General features: G+C 39.9%; 1 protein-coding gene across 1 annotated transcript in view; it reads left to right on the forward strand.

Annotated features, from left to right (window-relative positions):
• Window positions 1–19,594, forward strand: part of LOC120110688 — an 82,800-nt gene extending 63,206 nt beyond the window's left edge. The window contains exons 16-18 of the mRNA XM_039126279.1: window positions 18,775–18,894; window positions 19,018–19,347; window positions 19,457–19,594. Of these exons, the coding sequence (XP_038982207.1) occupies window positions 18,775–18,894; window positions 19,018–19,347; window positions 19,457–19,594 (588 nt within the window). The remainder of the gene's footprint in view (window positions 1–18,774; window positions 18,895–19,017; window positions 19,348–19,456) is intronic.
• Window positions 19,595–22,729: the final 3,135 nt, after the last annotated feature.

Below are 22,729 nucleotides of genomic sequence, written 5' to 3' on the forward strand. Positions count from 1 at the left end.
GCCTAGACATTTCTCAACAATATTCTAGATAAAACACATGAATTCCTTAATTAAATTGTTAAGATATAATGGAATTATGCTCTAGTGTTTTGTATTCATCAAAATCCATTAGGGGGTCAACAATCTCCCCCTTTTTGATGATGACAAAACACTGAGTATATGCAAAATTTGAAATTTAAACATATACACAGTATTTGATCGGATGTACAAGTATAATGTTTTGATTAGAACTAGATACAACGTGCATCACTCAAAATATTCAATTTTCAGTTCTTTCCTTGTGCATAAGATTGATCTTTATAGTTCTTAAATGATTTTGGCATATGAACTGAATTTGAATCAAGTTAAAATGAAATATTGATGCTGAAGATAATTGAAAGCTAGATTCTTTTTTGACTCCCCCTTTCTTTTCCAGAAGGGCAATTATCTTAAAATCAACTTTGGAGTATGATTAAAAATTTTGCATTCCATATACATATCTACTCCCCCTTTTTGTCATCAACATGAAGGGGACAAATTATCCTTAAAGCTCGATTTATAGTGGAATTCAGCATTCATTTTACTCAAGGATATTCAAGTTGTGCTCCCCCTGTCCAGGTCATTTCTATTAGTGTATTCATATCACTCTCCCTTTGTTTTGGAATCATTTCAGACTCATCTTTTGTTTAATATAGTTATCACAAGATGTTGCTCCCCCTGTTTTATGTGCAGTGTTTCTTTGTATCAAATTTGAACACTCAAGGTATGTGGTAAGATTTTTATGGCATATCACACAATCACATACACTATCACAGCAACACATACACAGAATTGGCAATGTTACACAAAGTTTTCAAAGAGATTGTATATATTCATATGTCATTGTTAAACCTTTGAAGTCAGTACATAGTCAAAAGAAGAAATCATTACAAGTATTGATTTCTAATACAAAAAGTTTTTCAAAATAGCCTAGGATTTACAAAAAGAAGATCCTACAAGATATCCATCATCGGCGACGTTGCTCATGAGCCCTACCAGCTGTATTTTGTTCATAAGCCTTACAAGCTGCATCTATGAATGCATTGATGGAATCCACGAGGGTCTTAAATTGATCTCCCTGTGACTTGTAGAAACCCTGCCACAAGTGCCTCAAACTCTATGGTTGCCATTTCGATTCTTCCTCTGAGTTGGGCAACCAAAGTGCCCACATTGCCTCCTGGCTTTGTCAACTCTTTGAGGTTCTTGGAAATGGCCTTCAAGCTGTCCTTGAGCTCTATTGATCTGATGGTTTGGGTGGCACCCACCCCAACTATTTGTTGCTCTTGGGCTTCAATTTGAGCTTTAATTTCTTGCAGCTCTTGTCTGATGGGGGCCAGCTCCGCAGAGATCATGGATCTCATCTCTTCCCTCATCTGCTGACAAATGACAGATGCTAAGGTGTGCATCTGCTCCTCTGATAGGAAGGAGGGCCCACTGACTGGAGGAGGTGGTGGCATGGATGTGGAAGGTCCAGCTGAGCTGGAGGGAATATCAGGGATATCCATGTGACTAGGTGGAGGAGAGTGATGGTCAGACTCATGATGTGGGATCTCAGGCTCTATGGTTTGTGCTTTTCTTTTTGGAACCTTGACCCAAGATCCATCTATCTTTTGAAACTCCATTCTTCTCATTGTTCCCTCATTATAATAGTCGGTGTTTCTCAAGGGCTTTGCAGGTTCATTTGTTGGAATGGGAACCTTAAAGTGTTTGAAAACTAAGGTAAAGATCATGCCATAGGGTATACTAAACCTAGAATACCTATGACATTGGGCAATGTAATTTAGCATGAGTCTAGGGAGGTTTAGAGGGATCCCTAGTAGGATATGGTGCATTATAACTAAGTCTCGCTCCGAAACAAAATCGAAGCGACCGGTTTTAGGAAATAGGACCCGATTGACAATGCTTAAAAGAAGTCTCATTTCTGCATTTAGGTCCTGGGAGTAGACAACATCAAGAGGGCCGCAGTCCTCTCTTCCTAAAATTAAGTTTAGGGCTATTTCCTTTTGGGGATGTGAGGTTGGAGCCTCGCCGTCCCTAGGGATTTGCAAAACAGTGGATAAGATGTCCTCATTAATTTCTACTAATGTCCCACGGACATATGCGGTGTACCCTAAGTCCCCTAAAGCCATATTACTAAACATTTCTCTAACAAGGCCGGGGTAGGTCGAGGTATTGAGGGTGCAAAGGTGCTCCCACCCTTGGGCTCGGAGTCTCTCTCCAATAGAGAACCCCTCATTATCTAAAAATGCAAAATCTATGTACCTCCCAGTCGTGACTGTGCGATTTGCACAGGAAATCGTCGTGGTCGGCGGAGCAACCGGAGGAGAAGGCGCGGAGGGTTCTTCCCGCCGTTCCTCACCGTCGGCCGCTACTCTAGGTCGCCTCCCACGGGTTGTCCTAGCTTTCTTTGGTGCCATGGATGCTAGGGTTTGTGATTTAGAGCAAACGGAGGCTAGGATTTGAGGTGGAGAGCAAATGGAGGCTAGGGTTTTCCGTTTTGGTCGGGAATGAGGGAGAAAGCTCGAGTCGGCTCGAGCAATTTCGACCTATTTAAAAAGCCCTCATTCGGTCCCCGAGATGTCTCCGAGACTAAGGCGAGACGTCTCGCCTGGGGGGACGTCTCTGCGATTTGCCAGAGACGTCTCCGGCACTGAAAAAATTTTAGACTGCATTCTATCTTTTCCCAATTTTTGTTTAATCACCCTAATCAATCATGATTTCTTTTGATAAACATAGAGTGAATTTGTTTGTGATCCTCCCCCTTAATAATACATCCTATAATAATTTGATAATGATTTTGAATTATTAATATTGAAATGAGGAATGTTTGACCAAATTTCGAATACCTATGATATAGGCTCTGAAAATATCTCTATGAAGAGTCCAAGGGAGGGTAACCATCCTCCGGAAAGTCAAACAGTTCGTCATTTAGCTTAGATGAATTCTTGTTTTCACTTATGTTTACCTTGAGGTTGATGACTAGTTTGAGTAGCAAAGCAATGCAATACAAATTCAACTCATTTGCTAGGATCATACAAGCTCAATGCATTCCTTAAGAAATTGAATCTATCTTTACAAAGGGGCTTTGTAAAGATATCAGCTAATTGATTTTCAGTACATACATATTCAATCATCACATCATTTTCAGCACATGATCCCTAATAAAATGATGCCTAATCTCTATATGCTTTGACTTAGAGTGTTGGACAGGATTTTTTGTTAAATTAATTGCGCTTGTATTATCACACTTAATTGTATATTGTCCATTTTAATACCGAAGTCTTCAAGTTGTTGCTTAATCCAAAGAACTTGGGCACAACAGCTTCCAGCTGCAATGTACTCAGCTTCAGCTGTGGACAAGGCAACTGAATTTTGTTTCTTGCTAAACCAAGAAACCAAATTGGCAACCCAAGAATTGACATGTGCCACTTGTGCTTTTCTGTCGAGCTTGCACTCGGCAAAATCAGAATCGGAATAAGCAATTAAATCTATGTCAGATTGTTTAGAATACCATAAGCCTACATTAGATGTCCCTACTAGATATCTAAAAATTCTTTTAACAGCTTGCAAGTGTGATTCCTTAGGACATGCTTGGTATCTAGCACACATACAAACACTGAATAATATATCTGGTCTACTAGCAGTAAGGTAAAGTAAAGAGCCTATCATACCTCTGTACAATTGCAGTCTATACTTTTACCTTTTCATCTTTGTCAAGCTTGCAACTTGAGCCCATGGGTGTGCTGATTTCCTTTGCATCCTTCATCTTGAATTTTTCCAACATTTCCTTGATGTATTTGGACTGACTGATGAAGATGCCTTCCTCTGATTGTTTTATTTGTAGCCCAAGGAAGAAGTTGAGCTCACCCATCATGCTCATTTCAAATTCTCCCTGCATAAGCTTGGCAAGCTCTTGACAAAGACTATCATTAGTAGCACCAAAAATTATATCATCCACATAAATTTGTACAAGCAATAAGTCATTTCCTTTTCTTTTAATAAAGAGGGTTTTGTCTACATTTTCTCTCTTAAATTTGTTCTCAATTAGGAAATTACTTAATCTTTCATACCATGCCCTAGGGGCTTGCTTAAGTCCATACAATGCTTTATGCAATTTATACACATAATCTGGATGTAAGTGATTTTCAAAACCTGGAGGTTGTCCTACATAAACTTCCTCCATTATATAGCCATTTAAGAATGCACTTTTTACATCCATTTGATAGAGTTTAAAATCCATGAAGCATGCATATGCTAAAAACAGTCTAATAGCCTCTAACCTAGCAACAGGAGCAAAAGTTTCATCAAAATCTATTCCTTCCTCCTGATTATATCCTTTGGCCACTAGCCTAGCTTTGTTTCTTATTACAATTCCATCTTCATCTAGTTTATTTCTATACACCCACTTGGTGCCTATAATTGAAACATTAGGGGGTCTTTTCATTAGAGTCCAAACTTCATTTCTTTCAAATTGGTTTAATTCCTCTTGCATAGCATTCATCCAATTATCATCTTTTTCGGCTTCTTCTAGTGATTTAGGCTCTATTTGTGAAACGAAAGCAAGATAATTACTAGTATTTCTTAGAGAGGATCTAGTTCTTATACCTTGTGAAGGATCACCAAGGATTAGATCCTTTGGATGACCATGTGCATACCTCCATTCCTTAGGAAGATCTTGATTTCTTGATTGAGGTTGATCTTCTTCACCTTGCTGATTTGCATCTTCTTTGGTCTCATCCTCATGTTGTTTGTCTTGTATGGAGAATTTCTTCATTCGGTCTTCAAGTATACCTGCATCACCATCTTCTTCTTTTCTAGAAGAATCTCCATTAGCTTCATCAAAAACAACATGAATGGATTCTTCAACAACGAGAGTTCTCTTGTTGAAGACCCTGTATGCTCTACTAGATGAGGAATAACCTAAGAAGATCCCCTCATCTGATTTAGCACTAAATTTACTTAGATTGTCCTTTCCATTGTTTAAAATAAAGCATCGACAACCGAAAACATGAAAATAACTTATATTTGGTTTCTTACTTTTTATCAACTCATAAGGTGTTTTCTTTAAGATGGATCTAACTAAAGCACGATTTAAGATATAACATGAGGTATTTATTGCTTCAGCCCAAAAATACTTTGGTAGATCCGATTCGCACAACATGGTACGAGCCATATCTGCTAGTGTGCGATTCTTCCTTTCTACCATCCCGTTTTGTTGAGGTGTCCTAGGTGCCGAGAAGTTGTGATTGATACCATTTTCTTCACAAAATTTTTCAAAATACTGATTTTCAAACTCGGTACCATGATCACTCCTAATTGCTTTTAGTTTAAGATTGAGTTCATTCGAAACTCTATTATGAAACTTAATAAAAGCGGAAAAGGACTCATCTTTATGTGCAAGAAATGAAACCCATGTAAAACGTGAAAAATCATCAATAATTACAAGACCAAATTTCTTACCCCCTAGACTAGCAGTTCTAGTGGGTCCAAACAAATCCATGTGAATTAGTTCTAAGGGTTTTGATGTTGAAACTATGTTCTTAGACTTAAAGGAACTTCTTGTTTGTTTTCCTAATTGACATGCAGCACAAATTTTATTCTTTTCAAAGTCTATTTTTGGTAGCCCTTTGACTAGATCCTTTGTAATTAATTTAGAGATTAAATCCATGCTAGCATGCCCTAACCTACGATGCCATAACCAACTAGTCTCATTGACTTTGGGATTCATGGCTACAAGACATTGGCCATCCTTCATGGTGAGATCATCAAGATCTACCATGTAAACATTTCCATGCCTATGTCCTGTGAGTATGATCTCATTATCAATTGGACTACTAATTATGCATAGTGATGATTCAAATGACACTTTAAAGCCCTTGTCACAAAATTGACTTATACTTAATAAATTATGTTTTAGTCCATTAACTAACAATACATTATCAATAAATGAGGAGGGTGATATGGAGATTTTACCAACACCAATGATTCGGCCTTTAGCATTGTCTCCAAATGTGACTACTCCTCCTTCTTTTGATTCCAAGGTGACGAAGAGACTCTTGTCACCGGTCATATGCCTTGAGCAACCGCTATCAAGATACCACATTCTCTTTTTATTTTCGGCTGCAAGGCATACCTGCAAAATGATCATGTGAAGCTCTTAGGTACCCAAGTTTTCTTGGGTCCTTCGTGGTTAGTGTGGTTGGTTCCCTTAGGCACCCATACTTTAGTTATGTTTTTGGCTTTCACAAATGTACTCTTGTTAGTTTGGATTTTTCTTTGAATACAAGAGTAGGCTTTATGTCCATTCTTTCCACAATGAAAGCATGTAGGTTTTTCAGTTTTTACATCTTTTGCTTTTACAAAGAAATTCTTTAGATACTTTTGTTGTTTATTAGTTTTATATCCTAATCCGGCTTTATTGAAAACAGCTCTTTGATTTGAAAGAATGAGATTTAATTTTTCAGAGCTTTGTGTGAATTTTTCAACGATTGGTTTGTACTTATGTACCTCATTCTTAAGATTCAAATTTTCTTTAACTAGTTCTTCCTTATCTTTTCTAAGAGATTCAACGTTTTGTGCAAGTGAGGTATTATTATCGAGTAGGAATTTTACTTTTAGATTTAATTCCTTAATTAGTGTTTTTGCCTTTTCATTTTCAATGCTAAGTTTTGAATTTTGATTTCTAGGTTAGTAGTGTTAATATTTTTAACGCTCTCCTTTTCAATTAATAGGTTTTCAATATTTTCCTTCAGTTTTTGATTGGAGGCTTTTAATTCTTTATTCTTTGCTCCTAACATACTACAATCACCCATAAGTTCTTGAAAAGCTTCATATAATTCTTCTAAAGTAAAATTTATGGTTGGGTTTTGACATACCTCGTCATCTTCGAACGCCATGAAGCATAGATTGGCGGTCTCTTCCTTCTCTTCTTCGGAGGATGATGTGTCACTATCATCCCATGTTGCCTTCAATGCCTTCTTCTTCTTCTTTCCAAAATACTTCTTTTGTTGAGGGCATTCGGAACGAATATGTCCCGGTCTCTTGCAATCATAGCATACGATTGGGTCTCTTTCTTTTTCCTTTTCTTTTTCCCAATCATTTCTCCCTCCAAATTTCTTTCTTGGGAAGGGTTTCTTTCTTCTCATGAATTTTTTAAACTTTCTTACTATCAAACCCAAGTCCTCATCTTGACTTTCTTCTTCACTCTCACTGCTCTCTTCTTCACATACACGTGAGGTAGCCTTGAGTGCGATTGTCTTTTTCTTTGGCAACTCTTCTTCATGCTGCTTCATCGTGAGCTCATGCGTCATCAATGAGCCCAAGAGTTGTTCTAGCCCCAAGGTGTTGAGGTCTTTGGCTTCTACAATCGCCGTGACCTTTGCTTCCCATGCTTTTGGCAATGACCTGAGAATTTTCCTCACAAGTTCGGGGTTAGTGTAAGATTTGCCCAAGCTTTTTAGGCCATTAATAATTTCGGTAAAACGTGTGAACATGCATGTGATGGTTTCATTAGGTTCCATCTTAAACAATTCATATTTGTGAACTAGAATGTTCACTTTGGACTCTTTGACTTGATTTGTACCCTCGTGGGTAACTTCAAGCCTATCCCATATTTCCTTAGCGGAACTACATGTAGAGACTCTATTGAACTCATTTACATCTAAAGAACAAAATAGTGAGTTCATGGCTCTAGAATTGAGTTGAGCCATCCTATCATCATTCTCATCCCAATCCTCCTCAGGTTTGGGAACTCGAATGCCATTAACCACATGTGATGGTTCTTGTGGTCCCTTGACTATAACCCTCCACAAGGCATAGTCTTGTGCTTGAATGAAGATTTTCATTCTAGTCTTCCAATAGGTATAATTTGTCCCATTGAAGAGTGGAGGTCTATTGGTTACTTGCCCCTCGGCAGGAACATTGTTAAAGGGTGTTCCCATCTAGATCTTTGGCTAAGACGGTTAGGTCTTTCAAGAAATACACAGAGCACCTGCTCTGATACCACTTGTTGCCCAGAGATGGTCACCCAAGAGGGGGGTGAATTGGGTGTTTTAAAACTTTTCAACTAATTAAAAAATAAAACACGTAAATGTATGAACTAAAGTAAAGATAAAGGGATGAGAAGAGACAATCACAAACACACGGTTTTATAGTGGTTCGGAGCTTCCACCGCTCCTACATCCACTCCCCAAAGCGCCTTTGGGAATTTCCACTATAATCCAAGATTACAGTACGGTAGTTTTGCGAGTTCACTACCCAACTCGTTGTTTTACACCGGGCTCACAACAAACCCTAAAATCCGGTAGTTTTTCGAGTGAACTACCCAACTCGTTGTTTTACCTCGGGCTAACAACGAACCCTAAAACCCCCAATTTCTCTTAGGCTTGGGACGCCTTTCCCTTGTTCCAAGTCCCTTGACTGGAACAAGCACCACAATGAAAGAGTTTACAAAAGAAAAGAGAAGCTCTAAAAAGCAAATATATCAACTATGAACAATAGAACCCGGAAGAATCCTTTTGCCGTTGGAAGCGTGGGAAATGTTGATTCTTCCGATGTGGAACGCGTAGGATCGAGTGTGAGCTTTGAATCCCGAGCGCACGAGAGTGGTTGAGCTTGAAATCACTTGGGAAGCTTGAAAGCACTTGATTTCTTCACTTGAATGCTCTCACTCCCTTGAACTTTTCTCTCTTGAATGATTTTGCTTTTGGGTTGGTAAAAAGTTGTTGAGAAGCACTTAAGAGCTCCCTTTTATAGCCCAAAAAGCAAATATAGCCGTTAGAGATAAAGTAGAGAAGATTTGAAATTCAAATCAAACCTGAAAAGTTGTCAGTCGCGTTCCAGACGCTCCGGGGACGTCTCCGCTACAACGAGAGACGTCTCGGCTACTGGATTTTACTTTTTCCGTTGTTTGGGGTCGACTCGGCACTTTACGGGGACGTCTCGGCTTGTCTGCACTTTTTGAGTGGGGACGACTCCGCTGCCTTGGGGACGACTCCCCTTCTTTGTCTCCGAAAAACTTGTCCTCTGGAATTTCCTGAGAGAGTCGACTCCGCTCTTTCAGGGGACGTCTCGGCTTGTCTGCACTTTATGCATGGGGACGACTCCGCTGTCTCAGGGTCGACTCTGCTTCTTTATCTCCCTAAAAACCATTCTCTGAAAAACCCTGAGAGAGCCGTCTCGGCTATCTTGGGGACGACTCGGGAACTCTCCTTTTTACCTGCGGGGACGACTCGGCGTACAGTGGGGACGTCTCGCGCATATCTCTTGAAAACTGCCTTTCTGCCGCCACTGAGAGAGTCGACTCCGCTACTGAGAGAGTCGACTCCGCTAACGCGGGGACGACTCGGCAGGTGCCGGGGACGTCTCCAAGTGTGCCAGTTCTTCCTGTTTGTTCCAGAGACGTCTCTGAAACTATCAGGAGACGTCTCGGCTGTCCCTGAACTTTTTCATTAACTCAAAATGTTCTTCAATGAATTCATAAAAATTATGGGAACTTGCCTAGACATTTCTCAACAATATTCTAGATAAAACACATGAATTCCTTAATTAAATTGTTAAGATATAATGGAATTATGCTCTAGTGATTTGTATTCATCAAAATCCATTAGGGGGTCAACACTTACCCCCTAGACTAGCAGTTCTAGTGGGTCCAAACAAATCCATGTGAATTAGTTCTAGGAGTTTTGATGTTGAGACTATGTTCTTAGACTTGAAAGAACTTCTTGTTTGTTTCTCTAATTGGCATGCAGCACAAATTTTGTTCTTTTCAAAGTCTATTTTTGGTAGTCCTTTGACTAGATCTTTTGTAATCAATTTAGAAATTAAATCCATGCTAGCATGCCCTAACCTACGATGCCATAACCAACTAGTCTCATTAACTTTGGGATCCATGGCTACAAGACATTGGCCATCCTTCATGATGAGATCATCAAGATCTACCATGTAAACATTTCCATGCCTATGTCCCGTAAGTATGATCTCATTGTCAACTGGACTACTAATTATGCATAGTGAAGATTCAAATGACACTTTAAAACCCTTGTCACAAAATTGACTTATACTTAATAAATTATGTTTTAGTCCATTAACTAACAATACATTGTCAATAAATGAGGAGGGTGATATGGAGATTTTACCAACACCAATGATTTGACCTTTTGCATTGTCTCCAAATGTGACTACTCCTCCTTCTTTTGATTTCAAGGTGACGAAGAGACTCTTGTCACCGGTCATATGCCTTGAGCAACCACTATCAAGATACCACATTCTCTTTTTATTCTCGGCTGCAAGGCATACCTGCAAAATGATCATGTGAAGCTCTTAGGTACCCAAGTTTTCTTGGGTCCTTCGTGGTTAGTGTAGTTGGTTCCCTTAGGCACCCATACTTTAGTTATGTTTTTAGCTTTTACAAATGTACTCTTGTTTGTTTGGATCTTTCTTTGAATACAAGAGTAAGCTTTATGTCCACTTTTTCCACAATGAAAGCATGTAGGTTTTTCAGTTTTGACATCTTTTGCTTTCACAAAGAAATTCTTTAGATACTTTTGTTGCTTGTTAGTTTTATATCCTAATCCGGCTTTATTAAAAACAGCTCTTTGATTTGAAAGAATAAGACTTAATTTTTCAAAGCTTTGTGTAAATTTTTCAACAATTGGTTTGTACTTATGTACCTCATTCTTAAGATTCAAATTTTCTTTAACTAGTTCTTCCTTATCCTTTTTAAGGGATTCAACATGTTGTGCAAGTGAGGTATTATTATCGAGTAGGAATTTTACTTTTAGATTTAATTTCTTAATTAGTGTTTTTGCCGTTTCATTTTCAATGCTAAGTTTTGAATTTTTATTTTCTAGATCAATGGTGTTAACATTTTCAACGCTCTCTTTCTCAATCAATAGATTTTTAATATTATCCTTTAGTTTTAGATTGGAGGCTTTTAATTCTTTATTCTTTGCTCCTAACATACTACAATCACTCATAAGTTCTTGAAAAGCTTCATACAATTCTTCTAAAGTAAAATTTATAGTTGAGTTTTGACATACGTCGTCATCTTCGAATGCCATGAAGCACAAGTTGGCGGTTTCTTCCTTCTCTTCCTCGGAGGAGGATGTGTCACTATCATCCCACGTTGCTTTCAATGCCTTCTTCTTCTTCTTTCCAAAGTGCTTCTTTTGTTGAGGGCATTCGGAACGAATGTGTCCCGGTCTCTTGCAATCATAGCATATGATTGGGTCTCTTTCTTTTTCTTTTTCCTTTTTCCAATCATTTCTCCCTCCAAACTTCTTTCTTGGGAAGGGTTTCTTTCTTCTCATGAATTTCTTAAATTTTCTTACTATTAAACCCAAGTCCTCATCTTCGCTTTCTTCTTCACTCTCACTACTTTCTTCTTCACACACACTCGAAGTAGCCTTGAGTGCGATTGTCTTCTTCTTTGGCGCATCTTCTTCATGTTGCTTCATTGTCAGCTCATGCGTCATCAATGAGCCCAATAGCTGTTCGAGTGCCAATGTGTTGAGGTCTTTGGCTTCTACAATCACCGTGACCTTCGCTTCCCAAGCTTTCGGCAAAGACCTGAGAATTTTGCTCACAAGTTCTTGATTAGTATAAGATTTACCCAAACTCTTTAAACCATTTATTATGTCGGTGAAACGTGTGAACATGCATGTGATGGTTTCATTGGGTTCCATCTTAAATAGCTCATATTTGTGAACTAGAATGTTCACTTTAGATTCTTTGACTTGATTTGTACCCTCGTGGGTAACTTCAAGTCTATCCCATATTTTCTTGGCAGAAGTACAGGTTGAAACTCTATTGAACTCATTCACATCTAGAGCACAAAATAATGAGTTCATGGCTCTAGAGTTGAGTTGAACCATCCTATTATCATTCTCATTCCAATCCTCCTCAGGTTTGGGAACTTGAATACCATTAACCATGTGAGATGGTTCTTGTAGTCCCTTAACTATAACCCTCCACAAGGCATAATCTTGTGCTTGAATAAAGATCCTCATTCTAGTCTTCCAATAGGTATAATTTGTCCCATTGAAGAGTCGAGGTCTATTGGTTGCCTGCCCCTCAGTAGGAACATTGTTGAAGGGTGTTGCCATCTAGATCTTTAGCTAAGACGGTTAGGTCTTCAAGAAATATACAGAGCACCCGCTCTGATACCACTTGTTGCCCAGAGATGGTCACCCAAGAGGGGGGTGAATTGGGTGTTTTAAAACTTTTTGTCTAATAAAACACACAAATGTATGAGCTAAAGTAAAAATAAAGGTATGAAAACAGACAATCGCAAACACAAGCTTTTATAGTGGTTCGGAGCTTCCACTGCTCCTACATCCACTCCCCAAAGCACCTTTGGGAATTTTCACTATAATCCAAGATTACAGTACGGTAGTTTTGCGAGTGCACTACCCAACTCGTTGTTTTACACCGGGCTAACAACGAACCCTAAAATCCCCAATTTCACCTAGGCTTGGGACGCCTTTTTCTTGTTCCAAGTCCCTTGACTGGAACAAGCACAATATTGAAAAAGTTTTACAAAAGATTTGAAAGCTCTAAATAAGCAAATATAACAATGATAAACAATGAAACCCGGAAGAACCCTTTTAGCCGTTGGAAGCGTGGGAAATAGTGGTTCTTCCGATGTGGATCGCGTTGGCTTGAATGTGAGCTTTGAATGCCTAGCGGAAGAGAGTAGTTGAGCACGAAATCACTTGGGAAGCTTGAAGGCACTTGATTTCTTCACTTGAATGCACTAACTCCCTTGAACCTCTTTTTCTTTCTTCTCTCTTGAATGATCTTGTGTTGGGTTTTTTTTTGAGAAGTTGTTGGAAAGCACTTAAGAGCTCCCTTTTATAGCCCAAAAAGCAAATATAGCCGTTAGAGATAAAGTTAAAGAGATTTGAAATTCAAACCAAACCTGCAAAAGTTGTCAGTCGCGTCCCAGGCGCTCCGGAGACGTCTCCGCTTCATCGCGAGACGTCTCGGCTGTAAGATTTTACTTTTGACGATGTTTGGGGTCGACTCGGCGCTTTACGGGGGCGACTCCGATGATGAACGGTTTGAATTCTTGTTTTTCTGTTTTTCTGAGAGGGTCGCCTCGGCGCTTTACGGGGACGTCTCGGCTTCTTTGCGCTTTTTGCATGGGGACGACTCCGCTGCCTTGGGGACGACTCCGCCGTTATATCTCCGAAAAACATGTCTTCTGGAATTCTCTGAGAGAGTCGACTCCGCTCTTTCAGGGGACGTCTCCGCTGCCTTATCACTGAAAAAGACATCCTCTGGAATACCCTGAGAGAGCCGACTCCGCTACCTCGGGGACGACTCGGAAAGTCTGCTTTTTACTTGCGGGGACGACTCCTCGTCCTGTGGAGACGGCTCGCGCGCATCTCTTGAAATCAGCCTTTCTGCCGCCACTGAGAGAGTCGACTCCGCTACTGAGAGAGTCGACTCCGACCCTGCGAGACGCCTCGCCAGGTGCCAGGGACGTCTCCCGACGTGCCAGTTCTTCCTGTTTGTGCCAGAGACGTCTCTGGGACAAATCGGAGACGTCTCGGCTGTCCCTGATCTGTTTTCTTCAACTTAAAAAATTCTTCAATAAATTCATAAAAATTATGAGAACTTGCCTAGACATTTCTTAACAATATTCTTAATTAAACACCTAAAATTCTCAAGTAAATTGTTAAGATAAATGGAATTATACTCTAGTGTTTTGTATTCATCAAAATCCATTAGGGGGTCAACAGTATTAGATACTGTGCCGATTGGCTCTAGGCTAAGTGGGAGTTGTTGAGAATTGTATCCTAAATGTCAATCGTCAGCATATTGATGATTGAATTTTGTAAATGAATTGACAAATTAATAAAGTATTATTTGGCATTATTCATCATTTCATCTTCAAATGAACTCTTATATGATGAAGTCCTTAGGACTTATGTTATGATAAAGGAGGATTTATCTTTGAGTCCTTAAACTTGTTCGCGACCAAATGATATGTTGTTACTAAGACGACAACATTATCGAGATTAGGCCGTTGTGTGACATATACGTTGGTTGTCCTCTTAACTAAGGAGTGTGGAGACACTGGTATGCCATACAGGTGAAGTGTAGGAGTACATTTCACTGAACGTGACCAATTCCGGAACGATCTACTGTCGAGAGATGTTCCGAGTGGATATGGGTATAAGTTTGGCCCTCTGACCTGAGATCGCAACCTGTGACTAGCAAGCAACTCACTGTACTTTGGTACCGGACTACCTGAATTTCTAATTCAGTGACGGAAGGTCACTGGGTGCAGTCAAGTACTTGCGTAGTCGGTTGTGAGTCGAGATGGAATTGACCCCTCCTGCAAACAGGAGATAATGTCTTGTGATTAATTTAGCAAAACCTTGGCCAGGGTAATCTCAGTGAGGAGTCACGGGATATCTAAAGTTAATCACATAATGGATGTACTAATTATAGGGTTGACTGTGAGCTCTAAATCATCCTGGCATTAGGAGTCAAAGGGATTGAATTATACAGTAACCATAGTCCAGGGTTCCAGAATATTTGCTTCGCATATATTCGGCCTATCCGGACGTCGGGTACCATTGCTAGATGGTCACATCGATTAGTATAGGAAGACGTTCCTATACTACTGGCTTAGGTTCGAACCTATGAGGTCACACGCATAGAAGTTTCTAGGTTGATCAAATGGCTGATTGATGATTAAGAATCATTCAGGGGTAATTTGGTCAATTCGATTGACAAATTATCCTAAGCAAAAGTTGCATTAAAATAATTATTGAATTATTTGAGGATTAATTAGCAATTAGATTGCTAATGAACTCAATTTGATTGAGTAATTAAGCTTAGGTTGAGCCAAATTGAATAAGATTCAATTTGGGTTGCATCAGGGTTTGACCTAATTGGATTGGGTTCGACCCTAGTAGATTGAGCTTGACCCAATTGATGGAACTTGACCCAATTGGATTGGGCTTGATCCAAATCAATTAGAAGACCTTATTTGATGAGGATTATGAGTCCAAATAATCAGAATTGGATAAGGAGAAGAATCCCTAAATTTTAGGAACCCATCCTTATCTTCTTGGAGAAGAATGATACCTTAATTTATTCCCAATATTTTCTACGCCTATCCTCTTTATTTTTGGCCAAAAATTGGCGTGAGAAGAGAGGAGGCGTGGGGCTATAATTTCTATAAAAATGGCACCTTAAATCTTTCTAGAAAGATTTAGATGAATTTCCTAATTTGTAGGGATTGCATGGTGCATGAAATAGGGTGGTCTGCGGCTGAATTTTGGACGCATGAATTCCTATCTTTTAGGGATCCAAAATGAACAAAATTTGGATATGTTTATCTCCTCTTAGCTTTCAAACCACCAGAATTTTTTGGGAATTTTATCAGCCAAATTAGTTGGCTAAATTAGGTGTGATACGTGGGGGGATCTTTTGGCTATAAAAGACCCCCATGCCTTGGGTTCAACATATCCATATTTAGAGGTTTCAAAAAATTCTGAAAAAATTTCTTGAGGGCCTCCATCCCTTCTTCTCCTTCTTCCTCACGTCCATCCTCCATCTCCTTGAAGAACAATCAAAGTTGAGTGTTTAGAAGGAGAAAGCTTTAGCCATTGCTGCGTTCCTGCGCGAGCTAGCACTCCTGCGGAAGACGATCTACCTAGGGCTTCGCGTGTACTTCTCATAGAGGCCATTCGTGTGCGTGGCTGCGAAGTCAAGGATCAGATCCATAAGTTTCTTTCATCATAAAAGGTATTTATCCCACATCAATATTTTATTTTGGAGTCAGGGTCTAGGTCTGATTCCCCGAGGTTTTATCCTCCTTTGGGGCTCCTCACGGAATTATCTCCAGAATCCATTCGATGGATATTCGGAGATTAATCGGAATAGAGTTCTTAAGTTTCATATCTGATAGTTAATCATGCATGAAAGTTTTAGCATAATTGTTTAAACGATTCCGGCATTATCCTATGTGTTCTTAAGGTGCTGATTTCTAGATTTGATCTTGTAAGCATGCATGAATTAAATTGTTTGATTCGATTTTTCCGCTGCATTTTAAAACTTAAAAAGAACTATGTATGGCTTGATCCCCCTTATGAAGGGGTATGTAGGCAACCCGATCAGGTTCAGCCATGATTTTTTTAAAAAAAAAAACAGCATGCTTAACACCGAAGAACCTAGGATTCACTTTCAAATTCAAGGACGTATTCTATGATTAGTACTTTCTTGAGTTAGTGAGGTTATTAAGGGAGAATGAGTTCTTGTCTTTGAGGCAATTGGATAACATGACAGTGCTGGAGTATGCCAACAAGTTTAATGAATTAGGCCGATTCTGTCCTCAACGTATGGAGGTCAATAAGAGCAAGGCCAACAGATTTGAGCAGGGCTTGAGATATAAGATTCGATCCTAGTTGTTAGCTCAAATTTTCACCAGTTACAAGGATGTACTAGGAAGAGCTCTGAAGGTTGAAGTTGAACTAATTAGATCAGAAAAAGAAATGGGTGACCAGAAGAGGCCCAGGATATCAGGGAATCAGATTAACCGGCCAAGGAACTTTGGAGGCCCTCCAAATAAGAAGAAAAAATTTGAAGCTTATCACTACTGTGGTAAGTTTCATACTAGACCTTTGTTGCCCAAGGTGACAACCCAAGAGGGGGGGTGAATTGGGTTTTCTAAAAATTATGTTCCCTAATTTTTACTTTGAATAGAATGCAGCGGAATAATAGGATGTTATTTACTTAAGCTCTAGGCAATTACAAGTAAAGCAGTGGAAGATTAAGCTAGAGCAATTATACTATGGCTTTAGGGTGCAATTGATCTAAAATTAACTTATAGTTGTATGATCAATCTTAATCTATGTGTATGGTAAGAATGGAGTGGAAGCTAAGCAAATCACTTATAACTCTATAGAAAACAAAGCTAGAGATATTACACAATCAAGCATGAATGGAAGGCATGAAATACAAGAGATAAGGCATCACAAACACAAAGATGTATAGTGGTTCGGTGCACCCCAGCACCTACATCCACTCCCCAAGACCTCTTGAGAATTTCACTATAATCCTTTAGATTACAGTCGGTTGTTTTACAAGCTCACAACCCAACTTGTTGTTTTGCGAGATCACAACGAACTCGGTCGGTTTTCACAGGCTCACCGACTAGAACCAACCGATTGTTTTCACGGGCTCACAATCCAACCCAGTTGGTTTTCCCAAAGGCTCACCAACCACAACCTTACAATGATTGTTTTCCGGGTTCACAATCAACCCAGTTGGTTTTTCCCAAAGGCTCACCAACCACAACCTTACAATGTTGGTTTTTCCCTTTGGCTCACCAACAAACCTTAACCCCTTGATTCAATCCCTTGATTGAATCAAGTTACAAGATATTAGAACAAGAGTTTAAATCAAATACAAGCTTCTCAAATAAGCAAATATAGCAAATGTAAATAAGTAAAGAAAAGAGAAGAAGCCCTCAAACTAATTTCTAGATGGAGGAACTTGGCTTCTTCTTCACTTGCCCCTCTTCTGATTTTGCACGAAGTAGAGGATCTCCGAGGCAGCACACGGATGGAGAGGAAGCTTTGGGATTCACTTGGATGCTCTTCTTCTCTCTATTTTACTTTGAATGGCCCTTTTGTGCTTATGGGAGATTTTCCTTGTAATCTCTTTGAAATCTCTTTCCTAAATGTTTTTTCCCACTTTCATACCCTCTTTCCTAGCTCTCCTCTTGATTTTATAGCTTTAGAGGGAGTGGAAACAAAAATCTAGCCGTTAGAGACAAAAATAGAGCCGTTGGAATCAACAAAAAACTAGCCGTTATGCCTCCCAGCGTGCTGGAGTCGACTCGGCTGAAGTAGGAGTCGACTCGGCTGAAACAGAAGTCACTTGTGAATAGTAGTATGTCGGCACTGTAGCTGGGAGTCGACTCCGCACTGTAGCACTGAAGTTGGAGTCGACTCGAGATCACTGTAGCGCTGAAAATCAACTTTCTGTTTTTTGTTTGTTCTCAGTCGGAGTCGACTCGTAGAGTCCCGGAGTCGACTCGAGCACTGTTTTTTGAAACTCTAGAGTGCCAGAGTCGACTCTAAACTTCCCGGAGTCGACTCGAGGACTATTCTTTTGAATCTTTCTTTGAATTTGCTCCTCCAACTTAAATCCTTTGAACTTGAAACTTGGGCCAATAAATTGTAGCTTTCTTCTAACTTTTCTTGAGAACTTTTGAGGCCTTCTTGTATTTTTCCAACTTGCTATGTTCTTTGCAAAATAAATTATCTTTCTTCTTGCAACACAAACATTAGCAATTATACTTCAAGGTTTTGTGATCATCAAAATTTATCTTTAAATCAATTTTTGGGTCATCAACCTTGTCTGAAGAGAATAAGAGTTTGCTTCACTTGTGGACAATCGGTGCATTTGGCACAGGACTGTTTGAACAGAAGGAAGAATGACACTGCACCATCTTGGCCAACTGACCAGAGGTAGAGAGAAGGTGCACGGGTCTTTGCACTGACACAACAGAATGCTAGTGCCAGTGACAGAGTAGTAGTAGGTACGATCTCTATTAATGTTGTAGATGCTTTTGCTCTGTTTGATTCTAGCTCTACTCATTCATTTATATTCTCAAAGTTCTCTACATCTTTGAATCATATGTCTGATAAGTTAGATGAGCCACTGCATGTTGCTACTCCTCTCAAGAAAACAGTAGTGGTCGATTCTGTTTTTAAGAATTGCATAATTTAGATAGGAGACAAAGAGTTGATAGCAGACCTGATACAATTAGATATGCATAACTTTGATGTTATTCTTGCGATGAATTGGTTGTTCGAGTATCATGCTCATATTGGCTGCTATGGCAAAAAGGTAGTGTTCTAAATACCTAATGAACTGGAATTCTTCTACCAAGGTGATGCACCCACCATGAAGCCCTCGTTGCACATTATTTCTGCTATGAGTGCAAGAAAGGCGTAAAAAAAGGGGTGTCAGGCTTATCAGCCTATGTGGTTTGACAGTCAAAAAGAAATAAGGCCAAATGATATTGCTATTGTGAGGGAATATCCAGATGTTTTTCTAGAGGACCTACCTGATCGAGAGATTGATTTCAAAATTGATCTCATACCGGGTGTTGGACCAATCTCCAAAGCTCCTTACCAGATGGCCTCTACAGAGATGAGAGAATTGAAAGTTCAGCTACAGGAACTTCTAGAAAAGAAATTCATCCGCTCAAGTGTTTCTCCATGGGGAGCTCCTGTTTTGTTTGTAAAGAAGAAAGATGGAAGCATGCAGACATGCATTGATTATAGGGAGCTAAACAAGGTAACCATAAAGAATAAATATCCCTTGCCTCGAATTGATGATCTGTTTGACCAATTTCAAGGTGTCCAAGTTTTTTTCTAAAATAGATTTGCGGTCTAGTTATCATCAGTTGAAAATTCAATCTGAGGATGTGCCCAAGATAGCATTTCAGACCAAGTATGGGCATTATGAATTTTTGGTTATGCCATTCAGACTAACCAATGCACCAACTGCCTTTATGGATCTAATGAACAGGGTCTTTAGATAGTTCTTAGATCATTTCGTCATTATTTTTATAGATGACATACTGATCTATTTTAAGAGCAAAGAATAACATAAAGATCACTTAAGGATGGTGCTGCAGACTCTACAGAAGTAGAGAATATATGCTAAGCTGAGAAAATGTGAGTTCTAATTGGACAGCATCACATTCCTCGGGCATGTGATTTTCAAGGAAGGGGTATTAGTGGATCCCAAGAAAATAGAAGCAGTAGTGGAATGGCCTCGTCCTACAAATATGACTGAGATCAAAAGCTTTTTGGATTTGGCTGGGTACTATAGAAGGTTTGTGGAAGGATTTTTTCGAATAGCTACTCCTTTAATTTATTTAACCTAGAAACGAGTAAAATTTGAATGGGGTGAGGATTGTGACCAATGTTTGCTATCAGAAGTTAAAGCGAAGATTAGTATTTGCTCCTATTCTCACTTTGTCATTTAGTACTGGGGGTTTCACCATCTATAGTGATGCCTCCAAGAAAGAGTTGGGCTGTGTACTGATGCAAAATGATAAAGTGGTGGCTTATGCCTCTAGATAGCTGAAGCCCTATGAACAAAACTATCTGTTACATGATTTGAAATTGGCAATGGTAGTCTTTGTTTTAAAGATTTAGCGACACTACCTGCATGGGGAGCCATATGAGGTATTCACTGATCACAAAAGCCTGAAGTATATATTTACTCAGCAGGAGCTAAACATGAGGTAGAGATGACTTGAACTGTTGAAAGATTATGATTTAAGTATTAAATATCATTTAGGAAAGGCTAATGTAGTGGCAGATGCTCTCAGTAGGAAGTCAGCAGTGGGCACAATAGCTTTGCTCACCACTCGAAAGCAAATTTTGAAAGAGCTCCACATGATGCTGATTGAGGTGACTACCAAGAATACTGAGAGTATGCTGACTAATTTGATGGTATAACCCACCTTGATAGAGAAAATAAAGACTGCCTAATAGACAGATGCACAAATGTATCAGCTCAAAAAAGATGCAGAAAGAGGTTTGCAACTTGAACTTAGGATTTACCCAGATTGTACTCTATGATTTGGCAGTAGATTGTGGGTACCAAAAGATGTTGATTTGAAGAAAGAGATTTTGGAGGAAGCTCACCAGTCCCGATTCTTTATTCATCCTGGTAGCACTAAGATGTATAGAGATTTAAGGGAGCATTTTTGGTGAAATGACATGAAAAATGAGATAGTCAGATTTGTAGCTCAGTGCTTGGTATATCAGTAGGTAAAAGCCGAACATTAGAGGCCTGCCGATTTGTTGGAGCCACTAGAGATATCAGAATGAAAATGGGAGTATATTACTATAGATTTTGTTACTAGGCTTCCAAGGACAACAAAGAAAAATGATGCAGTGTGGGTGATTATTGAATACCTCACAAAGTCAGCTCACTTTTTACCCTTTAGGGATGGCACTTTACTTGATAGGCTGGCATAGAGGTATATTGATGAGATCATGCACCTACATGGGGTATCGGTGAGCATTGTATCTATCGAGACCCACGGTTTGTATCTAAATTTTGGAGAAGTTTTCAGAATGTTATGGGCACTGAATTGAGACTCAGCACTGTTTATCACCCTCATACTGATAGTCAGTCAGAGAGGATGATCTAGACTCTGGAGGATATGCTGAGGACATGTACAATTGACCTTGGAGGTTGGTAGGATGATCATATAGCTCTGTTGGATTTTGCTTATAATAATAGTTATCACTCTAGCATTCAGAGAGTATCTTTTGAAGCCCTGTATGGAAGAAAATGCCTGTCTCCTCTACATTGGGATGTTGTTGGAGAGAAGAAATTATTGGATTCTGAGTTGGTTCAAAGTGCGAGAAAGAAAATTTTACTAATCAGAGAAAGGCTAAGGCAGCTCAGAATAGATAGAAAAGTTGGGCAAACAAGAAAAGAAGAGAAATGGAATTTCAAGAGGGTGACTTTGTATTCTTTAAAAGTTTCGCCCTCGAAAGGTGTCATGAGATTTGGGAGACATTGTAAGCTAAGTCTTCGCTACATTGGCCCCTTTAAGATTCTAACCATGGTAGGAGAGGCTGCTTACACATTGGCCTTGCCACCAGAGTTTTCCAGTGTATACAACGTCTTCCATGTTTCTCTTCTGCGGAAATACATATCAGATTCCAGTCATGTGGTGCAATATGAGCCACCCAGTCATGTGGTGCAGTCACATAGATAGAGATTTGACTTATGAAAAGTTTTCTCTACACATCATTCATCGTAAGAAACAAGTTTTGAGGCGTCGCACCATTTTCTATGTAAAAGTGCAGTGGAGCAACCACTTAGAGAGAGAGGCCACATATGAACTTGAAGAGGAAATACGTGCAACGCATCCACAACTTTTTAAAAACTCAGGTATGTAAATTTTGAGGATGATTTTTTTTTTAAGAAGAAAATAATGTGACTACTAGGCCAAGGCCACCAGATGGGCCGACCTGGACCAAGGTCGGCAGTCCATCTAGAGGCCACCACCTCCTGCTTCGGAGAGAACGAAGGGGGGGACAGCTGCCGGGCAGAAGGAAGGCACAGCTGCCCGGCCGCTAAAGTAGTTACCACTGCCTCTGAAATCTTCCTATTTCTAGATCTCTCACCGTTCTCCTTCCTCTTCCTCAAAGAGGATTCTCTGAACCAGAACTGAGGCGCCGGAGCAGGGGTCATCGCAGCTACTTCCCATAGCAAGGTAAACATTAATCCGTGTTTCCTTCTACAATATGATAACGAAATAAAAGAAAAGAAAAGGAAGAGGAAGAAGAAGAAAGAGGAGGGGGGGGGAAGACCACTCACCTTGGTCAATCCTCCGCGCCGCTGTCTTTGGCCACGGTACGGAGGCCCCCTTTCCTCTCCCCTACTCTTAAGGGGGGCGAACTCTCGCCCTTTTTTTCCTCTCTTGTTTTACGGAAAAGAAAGGAGGGGGGGAGATGAAGAAAAGAAGAAAATAAAGAAAAAGAGGGGACTCGCCCGTGTGTGGCCGCGAGTGTTGCCAGTGTTGCAGGGGGCGACCATGGATGTCGCGGGATCCGCCAACCTTGGCTCGGCCGCAGGCGCAGGTCGCAGGCCCAGTCGCAGGCATTAGCCGCGGCCCAGCCCCTTCCGAGCTTGCCCTCCTCCC

The sequence above is a fragment of the Phoenix dactylifera genome, chromosome 4 (genome assembly GCF_009389715.1).
Source record: "Phoenix dactylifera cultivar Barhee BC4 chromosome 4, palm_55x_up_171113_PBpolish2nd_filt_p, whole genome shotgun sequence".
Classification (NCBI taxonomy): domain Eukaryota; kingdom Viridiplantae; phylum Streptophyta; class Magnoliopsida; order Arecales; family Arecaceae; genus Phoenix; species Phoenix dactylifera.